At 41.7% G+C, this 24,923-nt stretch overlaps 1 protein-coding gene across 7 annotated transcripts in view; it reads right to left on the reverse strand.

Moving 5' to 3' along the window:
• MRTFA (myocardin related transcription factor A) overlaps positions 1-24,923 on the reverse strand; it is a 307,327-nt gene that overhangs the window by 22,517 nt on the left and 259,887 nt on the right. For 6 of the 7 annotated variants that reach the window (XM_058309168.2, XM_058309167.2, XM_071218717.1 and 3 more), the window contains 2 exons: positions 22,877-22,942; positions 698-753 (listed from right to left, as the gene is read on the reverse strand). In XM_058309168.2, the coding sequence (XP_058165151.1) occupies positions 698-753; positions 22,877-22,883 (63 nt within the window). In that variant the 5' untranslated portion in view covers positions 22,884-22,942. Of the gene's footprint in view, positions 1-697; positions 754-22,876; positions 22,943-24,022; positions 24,080-24,923 lie in introns of those variants that run through there. The other variant, XM_058309166.2, reaches the window with a different exon arrangement.

The following is a 24,923-nucleotide window of genomic DNA, read 5'->3' on the forward strand; positions in this document are numbered from 1 at the left end:
TAGAGTTGTGTATCGTCAGGGAGCCACACCTTCAGTCTTCCACTTGGGGTAGTTTCTTCCCTTTGTCTTTTACATTAAAAAAAGTGAAGAGGGTCGGAAGGGGAAGCATGTTCTAGCGACTTCCCCATCTACTCCCATTCGCTGCAGGAGAATATTCCCCAGAGGCCCCTGGGGGAAGTGAAACTGAGAGGAGGGAAAAGGCAGTAAGTAAGGTGCTGCAGCACGAAACCTGGGGTCTGACTGTGAGGCCCAGCTTCTGCTTTCCAAAGAGATCAAGTGAACGCTGAGCTCCCGAAGCAGACAGAGACCAGCTGGGCATACAGCTCTGGGCACCAAGAACTACTACTCAACAAACTCTCCCACAGTTGGTGCTCACGGCCCAACAGCTACAAAAGGTTAAGTGTAAAGATGGGAAATACTAGTGGTTTCCTGAGCAAGGTTCAGGGAAAGAAGACTGACTGATCATTCTATACCCCTAAAGGTCCTGCAGGAGAAAACGCATTCTGATCGTGTTGTGTATGATCACCTGAGAGATGATTAGGGTAGGGATGGAAACAGGAAAAGCAGAGCTTTCTGCTTAGAACTGTGAGGTAAGGGCTGACCCTAAAATATGCTGGATTGAAAGGAGATAGAAAGAGCAATACAATCAGCTCTGAAAATGCTCTTTGGAGGTGTTTAGAGAAGAGAGGTGCCTTACCCTGGCCCGCTCCAAGCTCCTTCTCTGTTCATGAAATGCAGCTGGACTTTTCAAAGCTGTTGGAGGCAAATACCATACAAGAATTACTTTTGTGTGTGTGGTGATCTAGGTATCTTTAAAAAAAAAAAAAAAAAAGATAAAAAAACACAACAGATATCAGCTTTTTCTATAAATGAATAAAAAAAAAGAATTACTTTATAGGAAAGCATCATGTAAAGTGCTATAATCGACAGTGAAGAAGGCATCTTAAATTCAAGTTAATTTTAGAGAGCTATTAATATCAGCTGACGCAAAGAAGGAACTGGCACCTGAATGAGTGTGTATCTTTATGGCTTAGCTGCCCCACTGAAGCAGTTTGGATTGTTTTATGATTCTTCAGGGGACCAGTCACTGCCTAAGCTTGGGCTCTAAAGAGTGCACCCATAGACTATAACTTGAAAAAGTGTCTAGGACCCATTACTGGACAGTCAGCTGCACAATGCTCATTAGTCAACTCTCTAACACCTGCTGGGCTCCATGTTATCCTCTGGGAGACCTAGATTTGAGAAGGAGCAGAGCACATGTCAGAGGCATCAGAATTCTTAAAACTCATTAGGAATAAAAAAGTGACCAAAATTGTCTTAACGGGGCAGCTAAACCAAAAAGATATATGTCCACTCCAGGTACCATTTCCTTCTTCACTTCAACTGATACTGACAGTACTGCTAAAATTAACTTGAGTTTCATCTCTAAGGACTAAAAAGAAATTCTCAACAATTGTATGGTTGACCCACAAGCAGTAGCTGACAAGAAGGGCTTACTGGAACCCTGGTCAAGGGCCTGGCTCTATTCTGGGGTTACTACCACATGGACCACAGCTCTCCACAACAAGCAACTGTGAGGTGGAGACCAAACCAAGATCCTCTACAAATGCTGCGTCATGTAGACAGGGTCTGTCTCCTTTTGTCAAAAACTCAGCTATAGGGACAAATGACAATTTAGGGCACACTGAGGATAAGACGGAAAGGCCTGACTCACTTTAAGTAGGGAACAATAGCAATAAGAGAAATTTACAAGACTGTGGTCAGTTTCACTTCTGCTGCCCTAGGATTTCAGAACAGCTGTGAAACTGTTTGCAGAGATAATTTTTGCTAGGCTGATGGCTGTGGTGTGAGCACAGGAGTAAAAGTAGTAAGATGCTAAAAGTAGTAAGAACAAAGATATGACTCTATCCTGCCTGGGCCTTTGTGCTTCCTCTCCCCCCATGGTGGGATGGGCCACAACAATAGGTCAAGAACCAAGCTCCAAATGGCCCATTAGTACTTATGGCCCATTAGTACTTATTTTTTAGAAAGGTTTTTATCTTCGATAAAAAAAAGAAACTTGCTCGGTGGAGAGCCCATCCTATAGTATAACAGCAGGGGGAGTTCTAGATTTAAGGAAGACCAGAACAGGGTCCCTCCACCAATCTACCAGCAGCATTCCAGGGCAGTGTCCGAGCTATGCAAATTCTCATCTGGGGACGTCTTGGGCATTTCCCATGGGTAAATGGACATCCCTAGACTACCCCTGCACCTGTTTCTGCTGTATAAAACTGGTTCAACTCCAAAATCAATCTCCAAAATCCCTGATATGCAGGACTCTGTACTGGATGTGAATATATAACCTTGGCTCTTGGAGAGCTTATCACATGGATGAGAAAATAAGCACAAAGAATCTAAGAAAAATTTATAATGCCTACCCCATCCCATCTTCCTTTTCTGCTTTATTTTTCACCACAGCACTCATGACCATCTGACATTCTTTATAGTCATATTACATATTTTTCTTGTTTATTGTCCATCTCCTATCCTGAGAACTTTTAATTCTATCAGGGCACAGCATAGGTTTTTGCTTTTCTGACAGTATAATTATTCATTGAAAGAATGAACATTCTGTAATACAAACAAAAGGCACACTAGTGTCAAGAGAGCTAGAAGATTCTGTCAGGGGGCACTAAAGTTTCATCTGAACAATCAGAATTCTTGCTCTCATCTGGGTTCAAAACTTCACAAAACTCCTGGATAGACAGTGAAGGGATCTGTGTTCTAATCTCAGGTTTGACTGATTACTAGTGCGGTGACACATGTGAGACTGCTTTCTGGGTCTCGTTTTCTTCTCTGCAGAGTGAGGATCTGCCCGCCTCCCTGGGCTGTTGTAAGACTTGAATGAGTGTGGAAGCGCTCTGAAGCAGGAGGTACACATACTGAAGCACTGAAGGTGTTGTGGCCACCAAACACAATGATTGATTTGGTCATGGTTCCATTCCCATCAAACCAGCTAGTTTTACTCTGACCACAGCCACAGATTATCTGACAAAACTCTGGCTGGCTTGCTGCCTCAACAACATATACTGGCTACCCCAAGATGTAAGGCACAAATCCAATTTCTGGAAAAACAATTCAAAAAACAAAGAATTTCTTGATGAAAGGGGAGTATATAACATCTTCATGCACAAAGGATGATACAGCACTACTGGGGTGGGGGCAAGGGATAAGTGTACCGGCTATAGTTTATATGAATTCCTATTTGGTTCCATTGAATTAAAGGCATGCTCATGTAATAGGAAGGAAGAGAATAATATTTGTTGAGTGTCTACTTATGTAGCAGGCACTGTCCAGGCATTTTAAAATTTATTTCCATATATTTACTTTTTATTGAATTTGTTAACGTTATAGAGTTCCTGCACTGCCAAAGTCATGCCTGAGTATTCTTTTTTTTTTAAAGATTTATTTTATTTATTTCTCTCCTTTCTCCCCTCTCCCCACCCCCGCCCCAGTTGTCTGTTCTCTGTGTCCATTTGCTGCGTGTTCTTCTTTTTGTCTGCTTCTGTTGTTGTCAGTGGCACAGGAATCTGTGTTTCTTTTTGTTGCGTCATCTTGATGGGTCAACTCTCTGTGTGTGCGGCACCATTCCTGGGCAGGCTGCACTTTCTTTTCCGCTGGGCGGCTCTCCTAACGGGGCGCACTCCTTGTGCGTGGGGCTCCCCTACGGGGGGGGGGACACCCCTGCATGGCAGGGCACTCCTTGCGTGCATCAGCACTGCACGTGGGCCAGCTCCACACGGGTCAAGGAGGCCCGGGGATTGAACTGCAGACCTCCCATGTGGTAGAGGGATGCCCTAACCACTGGGCCAAGTCTGCTTCCCATGCCTGAGAATTCAAAGAAAGAAATGCTACAATGGACAGCCTCATCTACCCATCGTACAGTATATTAAAACTTGATTCATGTGCATTTTGATAACTTCACAATCTTTTAAAAAGTTGTAACAAGAGTTGGAATTTTAAATCAACTACAGGCTTTCAGATTTCTAGTACAGTATGCCAGTAAATAACATTTCCACATATCGATCTAAGTTCATTCCTTTCTCAATGTCCAAGAGATTATTTGTTACAGTTTCTGGTTCCCAAATGACGTCTTCAGTTTAACCAAGAATCCCTTGTGTCTCTTTTTTTTTAATTTCTCTCCCCTTCTCCGCCCCCATTGTCTGTTTTCTGTGTCCATTTGCTGTGTGTTCTTCTGTGTCCACTTGTGTCAGCAGCACCTGGAATCTGTGTCTCGTTTTTGCTGCGTCATCTTGCTGCGTCAGCTCTCCATGTGTGTGGCACCATTCCTGGGCAGGCTGCACTTTTTTTTGCGCTGGGCAACTCTCCTTACAGGGAGCGCTCCTTGTGCATGGAGCTCCCCTATGCAGGGAACACCCCTGCATGGCATGGCATTCCATGTGCGCATCAGCACTCCACGTAGGTCAGCTCCTAGGGTCAGGAGGCCCTAGGTTTGAACCTTGGACCTCCCATGTGGTAGGTGGATGCCCTATCCATCAGGCCAAATCCGCTTTCCATTGTGTCTCTTTCAAACATCCAATTTCGCCTTGGCTCAGCTACTCACCCAAATAGATCAGAAGGCAAGCATCCTTCCTGCCACCTCAAGTAATGCCAACACTATCGCCCAGAAGTGGGTGCAGGTCCTGTCAGGACACACTGTTACCCTCCTAGAGTCCAATTCCTACACTGACACTTTCATGAAGACTGAGCTCCTACAGGAAAATGTTCCCATGTCAGGATGGTTTTATTCACCCATTTGCTTCACTCTTATCAGTAGCAAGACTGCAACTCCTGCATTTGGCAAAGGGATTTATTAAAGACAAACCCAGATGCGCATCAAGTGGTCACAGAGCGATTTGAAATATTTTTGTTGTACCAAAGAGACAAAACTAGAAAGTTACCAGAATATTTCTTTAGATGGAAAGAAACTTTTCAGTAACTCTGGGGTAGCTTTTTCAAAGTTCCTTTTAAGGACTAAAAATTATGGATCATTTAGGCTTTAATTACTTAAAACACAAGTGCTACATTAACTGATTTTTGTCCCAGATTCTCCAAATGAACAACATAAAAACACACCAAAATGTTGATAATAGAGCTAGTTGGGACAATCACTGCAGCAAGAGAACATCCAATACCTTTAAAATGTGGGCACAAGTATGATCCCTGGAATTCTTGAGTTCTACACATTTTAAACACGTTAGGTAATTTATATTCCTAATGATTCCATGTGGTAGGTGTGGGAAAGGGTTAAGTTTAATTTTCACAAAGGGGAAGCCAGCACAGGCTCTGCCATTGGAGGAGGGAGGGAAAGGGGTTCTAGTGGCTTTGGCGCCAGTAATTTGAAAAGTGGCACGACAACATGGGGGGGGGGCCTAATGGTGAGTGCTGGGGGCGGGTCAAAGTGAGAAGGGCCAATGGGGAGAAGTGGGGGCGGGGCCAATAATGAAAATGGTGCCAAATTTTAAAAGCGTGCCAGGAATGAAAGCAGCGCTGAGCCCGCCCAGCCCGTGTGAGTGTAGGACACGTGGAGCGGTGACTGAGAGCCGGAACTGCAGAACCTAGACATCTCAGATAGGCTGTAACCCCTGAGGTACCCAATCAATGGGGAACAGGAGAGGGACCAGCGTGTTAGGTTTAGGGTATAAACGTCAGTTTTTTGCTGTTTGGCCCGCTTGCCATTTTATCCAGGTCATGTGCCTGTTCTTGCAAGATTGTTAATAAAATTCTTTTCTCCTCCACAACTGGGTGAGCTTTTGTTTTCTTACAGGTACAGCTTTCTTTCTAATATTCCATTTTACAGAGGACAAGCTCAGAAAGGTTATGAAATCTAGTAAATGGCAGAATTAGGATTACAACTGAAATTGTCTTCCCCCTCAAGTCAGAGTATTTTCTACTCCTCTGGGATGGTTTAACTTTTTCAAAAAAATAGAGATGCAAGCATCTATTGGATAAGGAGGCAAGGTGGCTTCAATCACACTTATTGCTTAGATGCAGATCTGAGTGCAGGCAATGTGGAAAGATCAGCTTGGGCACAGTACTGAGTGTGAGGATGGCTCAAAAGAGGAGCTCAAAGTGACTGCAGGCATCAAAGGCTCAACATGGAGCCACAGGAGCAGCTTTTAGAACTGGGTACTCGGAGATAAGCAGGAGGGGGAGATAGCGGCCAGAGGAATTCGTTAGTTGGTCATGGCCTGGTAAAGAGAACCAGAAATGAGGACTATGAAAAGGACAAAAGGCAATAATCACCAGTCCCAAAAGACTGTTTCATCCTATAATTAACAACATTACAATCTCACTGAATCCTCTTCACCACCCATAAGATAGGACAATTATTCCTATTTTATACATGATGATACAAACATGGGGTGAGATGCAGTAACCTGTCAGTTCAGTCAGTGGGTGATGGAAATGGACTCAACCCAGGCCTAGTTCTGTCCTCCCTTTTCTTCCTTAGTCTAAACATTTTGACAAGTGCGTCCATTTCTCCAAGTTCTTAAGTAGCCCAACTCAGTTTGTGCTGCTCTTTTACCATTTTTAATTCTGTTCTCAGATAGTGGTTCAGTCATTTCGGTTAACTACAGACGGCCGAAAGGAGGAAGGAGGAACACGTGGCGCCTCTTCCTCCAGGTTTCTGTAAGGACTTCCTGTTAGGCACTTCTCAGGTTCATTTGGGGAGAGACTGTACCTAGGGAGCTAATGCTCTCAGGACACTTGGGGTTTGAGAAGGAGGGTACTCCTGTGCATGTCTGACCTGCTTGGCTAAAACCATGACTGTGCATGGTAACCTAGGGAAGCAGATATGAAGGCGCAGGCTTGCTGGACATAGGAGCAAATGACCACATCGAGTCAAAACTACCTCAGGCTTCCATGCTAAGGGGATGAGAGATATAAGGAAGCAGAACAAAGCAGAAAGTAAGTTTTAAACTTTGGGCCTCTGCTAGCTGTAGAAAAAAGACCCAAAGTCTCACCATTAACCTGTAGATATGTGTCCAACTAGGAGGGCTGCATTTGCTTTGGGCCTCTACTTCTCTCCTTCTACTTCTTGTTGCCTCAGTGGCTTTGCCAGGAGAAGCCAGGATATTACTCACTTAGAAATTCCATTTTCCCAGAAGCTCCTAGAAGGCAGTCACTGGAAAGAAAAGCCCCAAAGACCAATGCAAATACAAGAGCGCTGTATATTGCTTATGAAAGTGTACATTTTCAGTGTCAAAGGGCAATTCTTGATCCTTTACTACCATCCCCTGGGAACTGGTTCTGTTAGAACATTTGTACTATCTTAAGTAAACAAAGGAAGTGTTCACCACATATTGAAAAGGAAAAAAGAATAACCAAGCGCCCTACAAAAATCAAATGAACAGAAGTGGCTGGTGTGGCATTACTGATTACGGTTTTCAGTTCTAGATATGGGTCCCAACCCTGGCTGGCTATAACCACCAATTAATAATCTGTTCCCCTTATCCATCACTCATTTTCTTTCTCCTCTTAATTAAATGAGGTTATTTGTGAATCAAATTTTAAAAAAAACTTTCCATTATCCTTTCAAAATTATACTGACAGCCACTGGAAAAGGGGAATTCCTACAGTGAAGGAACATCAGGATCAGACTTGTTTTGCTTTCATCTTGTACTAAATAATAATACAAGGACCCTTGAACCTCACACCATAGCTTCCCCCAACCAGCACTGGATTTGTTTGAACATGTGGTCACGGGAAAGTCTTCTAGGATCCACAAAGCAGTTCTGGAAATGCATCGTGGTAGGAAAATGACAGCAGTTAACCACCAAGTCTTATTTCCTCATCATTATCATTAAAGAATATTTATTAAATTCCGGGGTCAGAATATCACTTTATTAGTTGCTGATCTAATCAAAAGATGGCTCTCATCCTCAAGGAGATAACATGTCAGAACCTTACCAACAATCCTATATTCAGAAAAACTCAAAGAAGGGAACAAAGTATAGTTAACAGAGATGGAGTGTCACAGTCCAAGTATCCCTGTAGCAGCCTGTTGGGTTTCTTTTTCTACTAGAGAAACAGGGGTCATATACCCTTCATCGATGGGAACACATTAACAAACGCAGTAGTAAACTAGAAGTATATCCTCCCATCCATCCAACTACCCAATAAACAATCACGAAATACTATGCTAGTTTACTGAGGGTTTGAGGAGACACAGGGACAAAGTCTCAGTCCTCAAAGACAGCTCATGGTCTGGTGGGGGAAAAGACAAATAATTACAATATAAGATGGAAGTAAAACAGCAGAGGTTAATTTAAGGTGCTACAAAGGTCAGAAGAGGCAAAATTCAGCCTGGGGGAAGAGTGTTTAAATTGACCAGGAAAATTTTAGGAAAATCCAAATGAACTGAAAGGAGCACCAGAGGCAGCCTGGGGAGGTCACACAGAGCTGAGGAAGAGCAAGCGCAAGAGCAAGAGCAAAAGCATGAAGTCTGGAAGCGCAAGGCAAGTGCAAGGAATGCCAAGTAGTGGGTATGGCTGGACCAAAGAGTTCATGTGGGGACCGGGCAGCTGAAGCAGGAAGGGCCCAGCCCATGAAGAGTTGCAATGTGCTATGGGAGGAGGGGAGTAAATGTACTCTTCTCTTTTCCTTCCACAAAGTTCAGCTAAAGAACTTGGACATTATGTATAAAACAAACATATGTATAAAACATAAAGAGATTCTGAAAGGTGGTAAGAAGGAGGCAGACTGACAAAGGAACCCAAGGAATGACATGATGCTGAGTTCTTCAGGTTTTCTTTTTGAATCATATATCCCAGAATTAGAGCTGAAATGTCAAAAGATTTTCAAAAGCCCAAACAGGGAGCAGGCGTAGTTCAGTGATTTGACCACCTGCTTCTCATGTACAGGGTCCTGGGTTCAATCTCTGGTACCTAAAAAAAAAAAAAAAAATATATATATATATATATATATATATATATATATATATATATATATATATATGGCTCTCTCTAGCCAAAGCCTAACAAGACAGAAAACTTTTAGATAGTAACCATTCTAAGTCATGCAAACACCATAGAAAAAAATTGTGGGCCTGTCCCTTCCAGCAAAGGCCAAGTAGACGTCAAACCTCACAAGGCTGCAATGAGGCACCCCAATAGTCCTGCTAGAGTGGTGTCAAAGAGCCAAGCAGAGAGGTGGGATTTTTACGCCCCCTAGCCAGTAACAAACTCCCCACCCCATGGTGTCCTTGGAGACCGAGTGGGGAGCCAGGACTCCCATCCCTGCTCACGAGTAACAGAGTCCCATTTCCCCTTGGGCGCCAACAGACACCAAGTGGGGGACCTGGGCTTTTCCCACCTGGTGGTAACAAGGTAGTTCCCCCCTTCTCCTGGAGCAGTGTCAGAGAGAGCAAGCCATAACAGAAGGCTTTAAACAAGACCCACAGTCTCATAACACAACTGATCCTGAGATCAGTGCTTAACTACTAAAGGTTTTTAACCAGGGAGTGACACAATCAGAACTGATGGGGGGGAGGCGGTTCTAACTTGATACTTTGTGTTTAAAAAAAAAGGAGGCAGAAACATACCCCCCTTTTTCTTAAAATTTTAAACCTACAAAACCCCTGAAAGAACAAATAAACAGCCCTATAACTTTGACTTAGATTTCCCCAGTTATCTTTTAACTTGTCTTCTCTCTTTCATAATCTAATTTATAGCCCTCTTTAAATGTTCTCAATTGTCCCCAAAAATGTTTTTATAGCTGCTTGGAGTTTTCCCCCCAATTCAGGATTCAGACAACAATCATGCACTGCATTTGGTTGTTGTTTCTTGTCTCTTAAGCTCTAATAGTTGCCCTGCCTTTGGTTTTTTACAACACTGACTTGTTTTTAGTATCCAAGTCACTTACCATGCAGAAAATCCTATATTCTGAATTTGTCTGTTGCCTCACGATTAGATTTGGGTTAAACATTTTTGACAAAAAAGCCTTCATAGGTGATGTGCTGTCTTAATTATCAGGAGGCACATAATACCAGGTTGTTCAACTACTGAAAAAATGATGCCAAATCTCTCCATCTACACCTTAAAGATAATATTTCCACTTTTGTCATTAATAAGTACTCTGTGGGTTAACATCTTGGGGACACATGGAAATCCTGTTCCCCAACAACCATTAACCTAATGGCTTTAGCATCTATTAATGATCCTTGCCTCAACTGATATTACACAAAAGAGTGAGAATAACATTTTTACAAGATGACTCTAGAAGTGGTCAGGAAGCCATTGAGAACAAAATGGAGTGACTATGTAAATGGTTGTCCCATTAACACTCTCAGAGAGGGCATACAGGAAGAGCAAGCTTGGAACAGGGTAGGAGAGACCGCTCAGTTTGGGGCATGCTTAATATGAAGAAACTGTAAGACATCCTATTAAGAAACAGCCACACCTCAGAGCCTCCTGATATGATACATATGAACACACAAATGTGTGTGTATAATTAGGAGGTCCTAGTAGAGATATTATTGATTAGGTATATTGTGATGTGACATGTAGAGACAGAAGAGAATACTTCCAAGTATGAATCTTGAGAGAACCCCAGAACGTGATAGTGCCCAGTGAAGGAAATTGAGGAGTCGCGGGGCAGGAGGAGGACTGCATAAAGCTGGAATTGGGAGTAAGTAGCAAGGAAAAGGGAGCAGAGAGAGAGGTTAATTGTGGTGAGATCAGGCAAAATAGGGCTGTCAAAGTTTCCAGGGGATTTCTTATACTTTGGACATAACCAGGGGTCTCAGAGCTGTTTCAATGGATTGGTGGAGATGAAAACTAACTGTAATAGGTTAAGGAGTAAATAGGAGGGAAGCAGATGTAGCTCAAGTGATAGAGCTTCCGCCTACCATATGGGAGAACCTGGGTTCAATCCCTGGGGCCTCCTGGTGAAAAAGTAGAAAAGAAAGCATGCCTGAGCAGCAAGTCAGTGCCCACGCGAATGCCCGCATGGTGAGCCAGTGCCCACACAAGTGAGTCACACAGCAAGATGATGATGCATCAAAAGAGAGACAAGGGGAGAGTCAAGGCAAAGTGCAGCAGAAACCAGGAACTGAGGTGGCACAATCGACAAGGAACCTCTCTCCCCATCAGAGGTCTCCAGGATTGAATCCTGGTGAATCCTAGAGCAGAAGAAATGAGAAGACCACAGACAGCAAAAATAGCAGGATGGGGGAGGGGGGCGGGGATAAATAAAATAAACCTTAAAAAAAAAAAAGAGTAAATAGGAGGTAAGGAAATGGAGTCAGAAGTATATGTCCCCTAGGAGATTACAAATGTGCTACCACTCTATTACTCATTCATTCTTCAAAAAATACGGAGGGCACAATGGGACAGCCAAGCTCTCCTGGAGCTTATCCTCAAGTAGAAGAAGACACACATGCAACAAATATATGTATAATGTAATAGGAGGTGGCATGTGCTGTAAAGAAACATAAAGCAGGGTATGGGCAATAGTGATTGATTAGGGGTGGGGCATTTTACATGAAGTAGTCAGGGAAAGACTTTCTAATAAGGTGACCTGTGAGCAGAGACCTGAAGGAAGGTAGAAAGTAAGCCCTGCAGCGGTCTGGGAAAGAGCCTTTTGGGTATGGAGAATGGCCAGTGCAAAGGCCCTGAGCAAGAACATGTCTGAATGACTGAACATGAAGGAGGCCAGTATGGTAGAGAAAAGTGAGCAAAGACAAGAGCAGGAGGAGATACAATGAGAAAGGTAGCCATGCAGGGCAACGAAATAAAGTAGGAATGTGCTGGTCAACCTTGTCATCAACAGAAAGGATTCAGAAGAGAATACATTGCAAACCATTTCCTTGTTGTCTCCTGTTATTTGCAACTGGGTTAAGAATCCATACCTATTATTTCCCATATTTTACAGTTAATAAATAACTTGCTTGAGAATACATCCCAATCAAACGCAGAACTTAGAAGAGACTCTGGTTCATCTGATTCCTAAATTCTGATTTCTTTATGTATATTCAAGCATGCTCAAGAGTGGGGGGAAGAGTAGACAGTTCCCTGATCAAGTATCTTTCTTTTCCCCCTCAAAATGTGACAGCTACAAAAAAATAACAAACAACAATATTTTAATCTGATCTTTCACATTTTGCCTTCTTCTTCTGGTTATTTCATTGGAAAAAAATCTTGCTTTGTCATTTTTCTAATATTGGAAATGGGACAGAAGGGAGTACTTTAGATCTAACCTTAGCAAATGTCAAGGGAGCACACATTCTCCTAAGCCTTTCTCCTCCAGCCCTCTCTTGAAGAGCCTCCATAGCAGGAAATGGAGTCATTATACAATCAAACACCATCCAAAGTTAACTAAGCCTTTGCCACATCCCTTAGCCCTAGCACAAAAGTTTGTCATGCAGCTCTAGGCAGTTCACTAACTCTACCCAAACTGACCACTGACATAGTAAAAGGCCACAAGAGAGGCAGGCAGGTCAGGCTTTTTCCACCATTGGAGACAGGGGTCATAACCTGTCTATATCCAATCATTTTACATGCAGCACCTCTCTTAGAAATTTGCCATTAGTTCCTTTTTTTTTTTTTTTTTTTTTTTTTTAAGATTTATTTATTTCTCTCCCCTTCCCTCCCCCCTACCCCATTGTCTGCTCTCTGTGTCCATTTGCTGTGTGTTTTCCTGCATCCGTCTGCATTATCTGGCGGCACTGGGAACCAAGTCTCTTTTTTTTTGGTTGCGTCATCTTGCTGCGTCAGCTCTCCATGCGTGCGGCGCCACTCCTGGGCAGGCTGTGCTTTTTTTCATATGCGGTGGCTCTCCTTGCAGGGTGCACTCCTTGCTCGTGGGGCACCCCTATGCAGGGGCATCTCTGCATGGCATGGCACTCCTTGTGCACAGCAGCACTGCACACGGGCCAGCTTAACACACAGGCCAGAAGGCCCTGGGGAACGAACCCTGGACCCTCCTATGGTAGATGGACACTCTATCAGTTGAGCCACGTCTGCTTCCCTTGTCATTAGTTCTTGACAGCAAACCCTGTCATGTGGACAAGGCTGTCTTTTACTTCAGACCTCCAGGGGAGAAAAGAATAACAATATTCTATGTCATCACTAAAAATGAAAAAGGCAATGATACCAGCAGCCCTTGGCCAGTGTTTTTCCAAGTATGGTTCAAGGACGATTTGCAATAGAATCTCCCTGGAGTACAAAACGTTCTCTGTAATGCAAATTCCTGGGCCTCAAGAATTGTAATATCTGTAAGCTCATCAAGTGAGTCTGGAGTCACTAAAATTTGAAAACTACTGCTTCCCTAGTTCAAAAGGCAGAAGAGAGGTGAGACTGCAAATAACAAAGTAAGGATTTCATTTGTTCATTCTCCACCACCAGAGGCTAAGTGATTAAAAAGTACACCTATTGGGAAGCGGACTTGGCCCAGTGGTTAGGGCGTCCGTCTACCACATGGGAGGTCCGAGGTTCAAACCCCGGGCCTCCTTGATCCGTGTGGAGCTGGCCCATGCACAGTGCTGATGTGCACAAGGAGTGCCCTGCCATGCAGGGGTGTCCCCCAGGTAGGGGAGCCCCACGCGCAAGGAGTGTGCCCCATAAGGAGAGCAGCCCAGCGCGAAAGAAAAGTGCAGCCTGCCTAAGAATGGCGCCGCCCACAAGGAAAGCTGACACAAGATGACACAACAAAAAGAACACAGATTCCCACTGACAACAACAGAAGCAGACAAAGAAGATGACGCAGCAAATAGACACAGAGAACAGACAACAGGGGTGTGTGGGGGGGAGGAAATACATAAATAAATAAATCTTAAAAAAAAAAAAAAAGTACACCTATTAAGGACTTGATAAATTTTCCCAAACAGCTAAATTCAAACTTTCAATTCTGCTGGCTGTGTGGGTGCCCATGAACTGTTTTGTTTTAATTTCCAGAGTCCTTCTCAGGATTATTATTTCAAGTTACAGAGCATGTATTTCTGGAAGGCAAAGAATTAGGGTTTTTGCCAATTCCTTACACCCTGGCTAGGGCCTAATTTGGCTGGGACAGTTTCTACACTCCTGATGTTTGTATCTGGGGCTGGGAATCATGTCCAACGAAAGGTAGTTACAGAAATGTAGTCCTTGGTATCACCCAGCAGGTGAGGAGCACAGAGATTCACTGGAATCAGTAACAAACTGAGAGATAAAAGAGTATAGGTTGGCAGTGTCACTCGTGTGTTAGGGTTAGCATGGGGGAAGTAAATTTTCTCAGGATATCATATCTAGGCAGAGCTGGAGAGCTTAATCCAGCTCCTGCAGCAACTGGCAGCAATGTTACTGAAGGACTAAAAAATGATAGTGTTATTCTCATCCCCAATTTTCACCTCACCTCACCAGCAATGGGTCCTGATCTGACACCATCTTCAAATTTCAAGTTTTTTCTAAGTTGAATTTTGGTGAAAGCACTGTAGGCTATCATCACAAAATTTCTGTGACCTTCAGGAATTAGCATGAGGTTTGGAGCCAAAAGACTTGGATTGGATCTTTACTGGCAGTGAGACTTAGGCAAGTCACATGACCCTCTGAGCCTTAGCATCCTCATCCACAAAATGGCAATTATACTAACTTCTGCTCTGGGTGACTGTTGGAATTAAATAAGGTGAAAAGTACTTTGCCACATGCTAGAAGCTATGTTAAACTTGAGGCATTGTTACTGTTTTAAACTTTTTGTGTGCCCCATCCTCCTCCTGAGGGCAACAGCTGGTATGTAAAGTCAAATGTTGGGCGCTAACTGGGCTTGACTTGCATTTTTTTATCTTTCTGTTTTTAGTTTACACTAAAATGCCTACAAAAATCTTGCAACAAAACCATGAACCAGAGAGTTGTCTCATCAGCTCCAGGGTCTGACTGTGAGGATGAGAACAAGACTATGTTCATCTGAATCAAAAGAGCTTGGGAGGTAGAGTGTGGGGAATAGACTACATTCTGGGGCAAGCAAGGATCCAAATAGTCATAAAACGTTCTTTATACACATCCTGTTTTGCTATTCAGGGTTGTTACCACCCCCGTTTTGGCACCTGGGCTGTCACCCCCACCCAAACAGCAGGAAATCCAACTCACATTCTGCATGTAAAAAGTGGAGACTCCAGGATGCTAAATACTTTTCTTCCTAGAAGTACAGCCTGCTCAAGAGTCTCCCACCCTTGATCCACTGATGGTGAAAGAGGCTCAGTGTTGGGAGAGGAGCTCAGCACACAATCTTATATAACACGAATGCCAATAGGCACAGTGAATTCCAAAAGATTAGAAAATTAGGAAGTCAATAATTTGAACTAGGCTTGAAAAGCAATTCAGACTTCTCTTTAACATCTATGGGAGCCATATTTATATTTGGTTTTCACTCTACAGCTCAGTCTAAGGCTTCATGTTGAACATTTTCATTCTAGTATATACTCCTTGGTAAAGTACAAAATAAAAAAATAAAATAAAAAGCTGTGGTCTCTTTTGAAGCCCCATAATCAATATGCTCAAATCATTTGTTTAGAAACCACCTCTGCCTTTCTGCAAATAACATCCCGCCAGGTTGCAGAATTTTAAATTACCACCATCATCAGAGGTCTATTGGGTCTTTTCTTGGGTGTGTGATTCTTTAGATTTGTATCATTTCATTGGGTGAAATTAGCATCAACAAGGGACTTTACAACTATTCAACGTCATTTTATTATTTTGAAAAATTTGCCCTGGATATCCCAGGTACTTAAAACTTAAACAAAACATATTTTTTCTCCTCCACCCAGCTTTGGTAATCTCTAATCTATCTTTTGTCTCTACACATGTGCTATTTCTAGATATTTCATAAAAGTGAAATCATACAGTATTTGTCCTTAAGTGCCTTGCTTATTTCACTCAGCAAAATGTTTTCAAGGTACATCCATGTAGTAGTATGTCTCAGAACTTACTCCTTCTTATGGCTCAATAATATTCCACTGTTTATCCATCCATCAGTAGATGGATACATATTGTTTCTACCATTTGGCTATTGTGAATAATGCTGCTATGAATATTCTTATACAATTATCTATTTGAGTCCCTGTTTTCAATTCCTTTGGGTTTAAGAATTGCTGGGTCATATGGTAATTCTTCTTAATTTTTTGAACACCTACTATACTTCTTTCCATGGTGGCTGCATTGTTCTATAATCCCACTACTAGAGTTTTTAGATACAAAATTGTATCCAAAACTCATGTCCGAAAGACTACTTTTTATGGTCTGTTCAACAGAGTTCACTGTTGGATTTTTCTTAGGATTCAACAACAAGTACACTCAGAACATGAACACACAACTCTCTCCAGAGTACTATTTTAGGATTTGTTAGAACTGACCAAGGAGGAGGTTCTGTTAGCAAATTATGCTAGTCACAGACCACTGAGGTTGAAATACACTCTACAACATCAGGAAGACAGATAAAGACCACTGACATCTACAACAAATGCAATATAAAATGCTTGGGAGTGATGTGCTCAGCTGGTCCTCTCCTAAGATAAGAGATTTCTGAGGTCATATCTCTAACACACTCTCAGCTTCAAATCCATGGATCTGGTTAGCACCATTCCTGGAACACATGTTGTACCACGGTGCTTATCAAATGCCATTTAAACTTGGGATTCCCCTATAGTTAAACAGTCACACACCTGTGGTGAGGATACATAATCTCATTAGGTAGAATTGTCTGCCCTTTTTTAAAATTTAAAGTTAACTAGCTATTTCACTCAAAGATATCTATGTATCTAACATACTGTGAGAGTGAGTACCTGAAAGAAACAAGCCAGAGGTCACTGACCATCAGCCCGGAGGAGTGGGCAAACTGCAGAGTTTAGGAGGAGGCCTCTTCAGAGGCCCGACTGGAAAGGGGCACTAGTAGTTTGATTTTGGCCATACTTCTTTGGCTCACAGGGGGAGCAGTTTGGAGCCTACCACACAGAGCCTCTAGTAACTTCTGAATAGAACTGGAATAAACAGGACATGACCAAGCCCAGAGAGCCAGGATCTCCCCTTATCCTTGACCCCACCCAAACTCACTAATCTGTGAAATTCTTTGATAATGTAACACTTCATGTAAAAGCAAAATAAATGATACTTCTTTGAAACCTACAATTTGTCATCTTAAATCTTTAAAAGTAAAAATGAAAAGGGGGGGGCGGGGAGGCAGTTCACCATCAAAGCAGACCCTCTTCTGTTCTAGAAGCACAACTCCATCTTGGCAAGGTACAAAGGAAAAAAAGAAAAAAAATCCTGTTTTGTTTTAAGAGAAAAAAGTTAAAAAGAAACATGCACTATCAGGGAGAGGGCAAGTTAATATCTGACCAAAAGGGAAATGATATTAACACAGAGTACCAAGTTGCCTGGTGGTTAATTCTAAAAATTGACTACAATTGTTTTTAATCCATGAGTAGAGAAGAAAGCAAAATTAAGACGGATTTTCTTGAAAAATAGTTCCTGTGCCCAAACACTGGTTCTGACAGAACTCGATACATAAATTAAAAGCTGCTTTCAGATTCATAAGATGGTATATCCAAGTTAATGTTCCTTTCATTCTCTGTATAAGAATTTATTCTTTATCTGTAAAGTAAGAATACTACTGCCTACATTTCAAAAGTTCTATTGGACAGCACTGGTTAGAATCTAGCATTTTTTTTTTAAAGAGGTACTGAAAATCGAATCCAGGACTTTGGACATGAGAAGCAGGTACTCAACCACTTGAACTACATCTATTCCCCAATCTAGTACTTTTGAATTCATGGTAATTGGGGTAAAAAGATCCCATGCCGTAAGACTATTTAATAAAGATGGCCTGATAGCAACAATTTTAAATCATAATTCCCTTTTCATTACAAGAAACTCTGAGGCTTTATGAAGTTGGTTTATTATCTCAGGGGTTCCAAAAACTAAAAATTACTTTAAAAAAGAGCTTTACCAAAATGAAATTGGTCCATATGTATTTAAAAAATAGAATCTTGGGACCCAGTTTGTACACTTGGTGAAGAATAACATACGTAATAATTCCTAAATTACAAATCAAAACATCATTAAGAAGTTTACCTTCAGAGGAAAAGGGACCATATTACAAATTCTGAAACTTGCAGGCACTGAATAACCTTTTTTCAGAATTAAGAATTTCTTTTTGGTGCAGAGACTGCTATAGTCAGATGAAGAGATTTCAGCTGACACCAGAGCCCATTAAAATGACCACTCACATCAGCTATGACTGCTACAACTGCACCACATTTTCTTTGTATAGACCACTTAGTTAACATCAAGAGTTGAAGAATGACAAAGGGAGGACCAAACTAGAAATGAAGGGATTGGGAGTCAAGATGTGGCAAGGTTTTTTAAAATACAGAGCTGTGGGAACCCATTAGCTACAGCTATTCTTTTCAGTTTCAATGTAAGATAACCATGAACCAATAAAAACTAGCTGACAGATTTATTCAGTTTTCATTCAGTAACATGTGTAAGCAACTTTCAAGGGCCAGGTAGTCTGAGAGACCTCTCGGATCAGCATTAAGTGGCTGTCTCTGAGTTGTGCTGCCCTCATACACCTGTGTTCTCCTAACAATCCAATGACACTGGCTGGGTGCACAGAAACACTACTTAAAATGAAAAACAAGCTCATTCGATAAAACAGAGCAAGATCCTTAGATAATGTGTAGTACAATAATAATTTCATAACCTGTTTGCCAAGGTACTAAGCATTTTCTACTGCTGCAGATGAGGAAATAATGAATTGAGGGTTAACTATAGGATTAGATGCATGCTTTATCTCAAGGATTCTCAACAGACTAACAAAAGGCTGAGAAGGAGAAGACTAACAAGGTTCTTCTCTCACATCCAGAAATTTTACAAGGGACTTTTTTCTCATTTGTCTGGATAAGGAAGAATTCCATGGATTCTTTAAAAGTCATTCCTCTGCCACAAATCTTATTGCCAGAACATTTTTTGTGATTTTTACCTTAACTTTGCGACCTTGTACACCTTTAAATGTCACAGAGAAAGGCTGCAGGGAAAGCTTTGTTGGAGAACAAAGTGTACCACAAATGACCCATCTCTTCTGTGAATCTTCATCCTGGATACAGCAGCATTCCTTAATATCTTTGGATTGAAGACCAGCTCCCTATCTGTGTCTTCTTCTCTTTCTCACTTTAACTTCCTCAAGATCTATGCAGAGATTCAGACATCATTACATAAAGTGCAGAGCCTAGAATATGTAACTTTGCTATTTGGCACTCTGTTCTTGGTAGGGTTTAAGTGGTGTTAAATTTGAGACAAATGTTTAGATGATGAAAAGAAAGAATGCTGGGAAATAATCCTGTTTAATAGCATATCAGAAACCAACTTCTATAACCCATAGTTCAGATGCTGTGGATACAGCATATCAAGAACAGAGAAAGAGGTATATAGGAATCAAGGATGCCTTAATCTCCTAAACATTATGGAAAGACCATACCCCAGTTTGGAATGAAAAATAGAAACATGAAGACAGGGAGCCACTGAAGCACATTGTGTCCTACAGATATGATACCTGAACTGAAAGTTGGTGCCTACCTAGGAACTGTGTGTAAATGTTCTGGGAAATGTGGTGGATGGACTTTTTTTTCCCCAAATCCAGAAAGAAAGAAGAAAAAAGGTTGGGACGAGAAGAATTTGATAAAAGCTCTACGCACAAAATGGTGAGAAAGAATATAGCCATGACTAGATTGCTCCTTCCCCTGAGCTTGAAGAGGCTCTACCTCCTAAGTTGTACACTAAAGTTAAATATAAGAGTTCTTTTCAGAAACTCCTCAGGCCAATAAGTGGGCACTTCAAACCAGGTGTTCCTTATTTTTTGGTCTCCAAATCTCTAATAAACAACAATTTGGTGACCATTTATGATTCACCCAGCAATGCTCCTATTTTCTCCAAAAGACATGAAGTAAAGGACAAAGAGTGGGGTTGGGAGAAGATGGTAGGATAAAATGGGATGTCAAGAAGGCAGAAGATGTTGGAGATTACAGTAGGAGTTAAAGGACGCAGGGGAATGGTAAGAAAACAGGATTACTCACATAGTAGTAAAGAGAAAATGAGCCTCATCTTGGGGAACACAGGATTTTATCCATGTATGCCCACATATGAAAATAAGCAGGGGAATTTCATACCTGAAACTATTCCTAAATCTCAACATCCTCTTTCATAATCTCAGAGTTTTACTATGTGGTTTCCTCACTAAAAAGGTTTAAAAACAAGATTGTGTCCATAGTTGAAGGTGGTTCTTGGGAGGTGGGAAGATGCAGTATTCCCATAGAAGCAGATCACTATATTCCCATGGGAAGGTCAATTATTCTCATTTCATAGATACAGAGAACCCCTCAAAAGTTTAAAATTAGATATTCAGGACAATTTAAAACCTGGGCTCCTGACAGAACAGGAACTTTACTCAAATTCCATTCCCAGAACTCCAACAGGTTTGCAACGACTGTCTGTCTACCTGTCTCTCTCTCTCTTTCTCTCTCTCACAGGCAAACACATACACATACTCACACACACTCATGTACCACAACTGGCAGTCTTCATTCATTCAATGCCAGGAACAGAAATATAAATAAGATACGTTCTCGAGGAGCCCATGGTCTAGTTGGAGAGACAAACATATAAGTAGATAACTGCAATAATTTAAGCATCATTTATCTTAATAGGGAAAACTACAAGAAGTGCAAAGGAGACTGTAATCAATAAATCCTCTTAAATGGTGATCTACAGTAATCCTGGTATTAAATGAAATACAGGGAGAAGAAAGCAGGGCATTCCCCTCTGCAAGGCTTTTGACCCTAAACATATTCCAGATCCTGATGAGTAGTAGTATGCTCCCAGGATCTGTACTGTAATTAGATTCAGCATCCCACTGATTCACATTAATTGCTATTTATTTTGTGTGTGGTCATTTTTGGCTACTCAAATAAACTCTGTCTTGAGGGCATCGGCTCTCTCTCAATAGCATTTAGGACTATTTTGGGCACGAAGCAGATGCTAAGTATCTGATATCCTTGATGAAAGGGACAAGTAGATGAGACACTGGGTAACTTGTTCCTCTAAAGAGGTTTGTAGATTGGCAGATATGGAAAGTCCTCTCTAAAGCACAGCACTGCTCTGCCTGATTACATTACTGATACTGCACAGCCATCTTCTCTATCTGATAATTTAGGGGTGGGGCGGTGGTGAGGGTGGGTGGATGGGGACAGGTCCCTCACTGAAAGGCCACAGAGGAAGACAGTATAGTGTGGGTAAATGATTTGGTAATGAATAGCAGTAAACAAAATGATGAACTGGAGATTTACGCTCCAAGCATGATGCTCATGGCCAAGACAGACCTCAGGCTCCTATTCTTTGTTTTTAAGGTTCTAACTCTTAGAAATGGACCTATACACTGTAAGTCCAATCCCATCCTCACTTGCTTAAAAGCCTTCAATAGCTTCCCATTATACCCAAAATAAAACCCACCTCCTTACATGTGGTTGATAAGGTGCTCATTCTGGCTCCTGCCTGCCCTGCCAATCTTAATTGCCCCTCTCCCCTCAATCCCATGCCCCAGCCACACTGACTTCTTGACCCTTTTTGAATCATACCACGCTCTTGCGTACACTCAGGCCCTACTTTTTTCCCCCATTATTTTCTTTATTCCAACTGGATTGAATGTAACATGTTATGGATATTGGGTATGTTTTCTTCTCCTGCACTGGATTCTCCTCCTGACTTCTGACCTTCCTTTAGACCTCAGCTCAAATACTTCCTTCCTCAGAAAGGCTTATCTTGCCATCTTATCCAAAATGACTCCCATCTTATTCCTATTACTTGTTAACAAACCAACCAGTTAATTTACTTCATAGTACTTACTATGCTTTGAAATTATCTTGCTTGTTTCCTTATTTATTATCCTTTTCCCTTCTAGAATATAAACCTTCTAAGATTAGGAACTGAAATTATCTTGCCATAGCAACTGGCATATATTAGGCACTCGAATATGTTGAATGAATGAGTATATGAGAGTTAGGAAAGTATGGTGGCAATAGGTTAGCAGGCATGAGCGAAGGTAAGGAGTATTACTTCTCCTGTGAAGCCAGAGAGTTGTTGGGTGACATACTTCTTTGCGTTTATTAGGGTGTATCCAAGTGATGGCAACAAACGGAAACCAAAGACAAGGGAAAGTTTATGCTCTCTGCTGAACACTAAATAAATGTCAAAGAGAGCAAAATCTTGCTTACTCTACTTCTGCTTAGTTTAAATGCTATTGGCATTAAAAGCAAAAATTTCTTTACTTTCAAAAGATTTCAAGGTCTGATTTCATTCTCCCTAAGTGATGGAGTTCTTCATATACTGAGCCCAGCTCTAGGATAACCCCATCAATGACTCTACTCAAACAACCTTAAACATGTGCCAGCCTTAGGGTGTCTGAGGATGTGACCCTATGATAAAACTGTGATTGAGCTGACCAAGAACATGAACATTAAGGCAAAGCATATGCAAGAAGTAGGCTCTTCCTCACAAAACTGCACTTCAACATCTGCCCCTCCTATAAAGGGAAGTGTAATAGGGCATGGAAATCTTTCTAAAAGTGCAAATCAAAAACTAAGGATGATTCAATGGCACCTTTAAAGCTAATTGTTTTATTGAATTTGATCAATTAGGGCAGTTACCTTAATTATTTAGTGATTCAGAGTCCTTGAACTTAGAAAAGCACAAGAAAGAAAAGTAGAAAATAAAATCTGTCTTCATTTTATGTTAGATATTTCCTGTAGCATACTGGCACACACAATGATATTTAAAAAAGCAACTCTGTAAAATGCTGGGAGAGTGTCACTTACGTGGCATGATCCCTTGGCTCACCAGTTCTTCCCGAGTCCGGCGCTGCTGGAGCTTCAACTGCAGCACTGCAGGGCAGCAAAGAGAGAGGAGAGATGAAAGGTAAGCTGGGAATCCCACCCCAAAAGACACATGTTCAAATGCTAAAGAAAGCCCCCCAAAAGAACAGTGTAGTGTGAGAGAAGGGTCCCCTTTAGCTATGACTGTCTGCAATTGCAGAAGTGGCCTGATACAGCAGGGTTTCCGTATTCTGCTGTGGGCGGCAAGAGGAAGTTGCGAAGGGTCTTGCAGGGCGATAACAATCCACAAAGTACCAAAGTCTTGCCTCTTGCTAAAAACCTCCTACAACACTGTGTCCTCTCCCTCAGACTTAAAAAACACAAATTTTTAATTCAAAGAAAATCATAATGTGAACCACGATCTAGGAGAAAAGGCTTTCTATATACCCTACACTTCCTTCCTGGTAGCGAATGTTTGCTACATTAAGTATAGTGAATGATACAGCTATTCACACAGATCAGGAAGCACTGGTTATTTGTAAAATCTTTTCTGTCCTATCTAAAAATTATACCTGTTTTCACAAAACAATGCACTTCTAGGTCAGTAAAGATCAGTAAAGATCATTAATATACCTCTTTTCTTCTTCTTACTCCTTCACTTAGAGCCATTTTCTGTTGAGGTACAACAACCAAGCTATGTGAGTCAAAGCACATCCGGACAAAGGGAGGGTGAAGAGTGTTTCTCCTATTTCCACTCAGGCAGCATGGCTTAATGAAACAACTTAACAGGGATTTTTTTTTTTAATTAAAAAATTAATTATCTCTATTTCAAATGCCAAGGAAACCTAAAGGGTGTCACAACTAGTTATCATGCAGGATGACAATGGCATGGCCTGAATTCAGAGGCTAAGAGAGAAAAAAGTTCAAAGAAGGAGGTTTAGGAGGCTCCAACGACAGCCCAGGAAAGTCCCCATGCATTAAAGACTTCAAGTGTAGGGGCCTTGCTAACCACAGCTGAGAGGCACCTGCATCTACTGGGAATCACACTATCCTAATGCTAGCCTGTTCTATCCACATAGCAGTTGTTGTTTTTTAAAATGATTTGTTTATTTATTTATCTCCCCCTGCCCCTCACTGTTTTGAGCTCACTGTCTGCTCTCTGTGTCCATTTGCTGTGCGTTGTTCGGTGTCTCCTTGTCTTCTCTTTAGGCAGCACCTGGAACTGATCCTAGGACCTTCCAGAGTAGGAGAGGGGCACTCAATCTCTTGTGCCACCTCAGCTCCTGGTCTGCTGTGTCTCATTGTTTCTCCTCTGTGTCTCTTTTTGTTACATCATCTTGCTGTGCCAGCTCTCTGTGCAGGCCAGCTCTCTGCTCGGGTCGGCTTGCCATGTGGGCCAGCTTGCCTTCAACAGGAGGCCCTGGGAATCAAACCCTGGATCTCCTATATGGTAGATGGGAGTCCAATCACTTGAGCCACATCTGCTTCCCACACATAGAAGATTTTAAGAAGGCCTCCAAGAATGATGGAACCATAACTAGGTTCTGGCCTTCATCTCAAATTTAGTAGGTCCAAAATAGAACTCCTTTTTCTCTTAAAACTGAATCCATTTCCCATCCTTCTTATTTCTTTAATGGTACCACGATCGTTCCCAGCGCTATGAAATTCATCCTAATCAAGACTGTCCAGTTAATCTTCCTCAAGTACCACATGCCTCCCCACCTCTGGGCCTTTTCTTGTGTATTCACTTCACCTGAAAAAGCCTACTCTCTTCAGCTGACCTTCCCAACTTGCTCTACAGCATTTGGAATTACTCTATCCCTCCAGTGAACTACCTTTCGTGTGTTATAAAAAGGAGAGTAATGTTTTCTCCTGTGTAATAGTTATTTCTGAATATATCTTATTTCTCCTACCAGGTTATTAACTGTTAGAGAGCAAGGAATAGATCATATTGATGTATGTCCCCCACAGCTTTTAGTACAGAGTGGGCATTTAATGACTGTTCCTTGAATTCACCTGGATTTCAAAATTATGATCATGTAATCTGTCA

The sequence above is a fragment of the Dasypus novemcinctus genome, chromosome 12, assembly GCF_030445035.2.
Source record: "Dasypus novemcinctus isolate mDasNov1 chromosome 12, mDasNov1.1.hap2, whole genome shotgun sequence".
Taxonomy (NCBI): domain Eukaryota; kingdom Metazoa; phylum Chordata; class Mammalia; order Cingulata; family Dasypodidae; genus Dasypus; species Dasypus novemcinctus.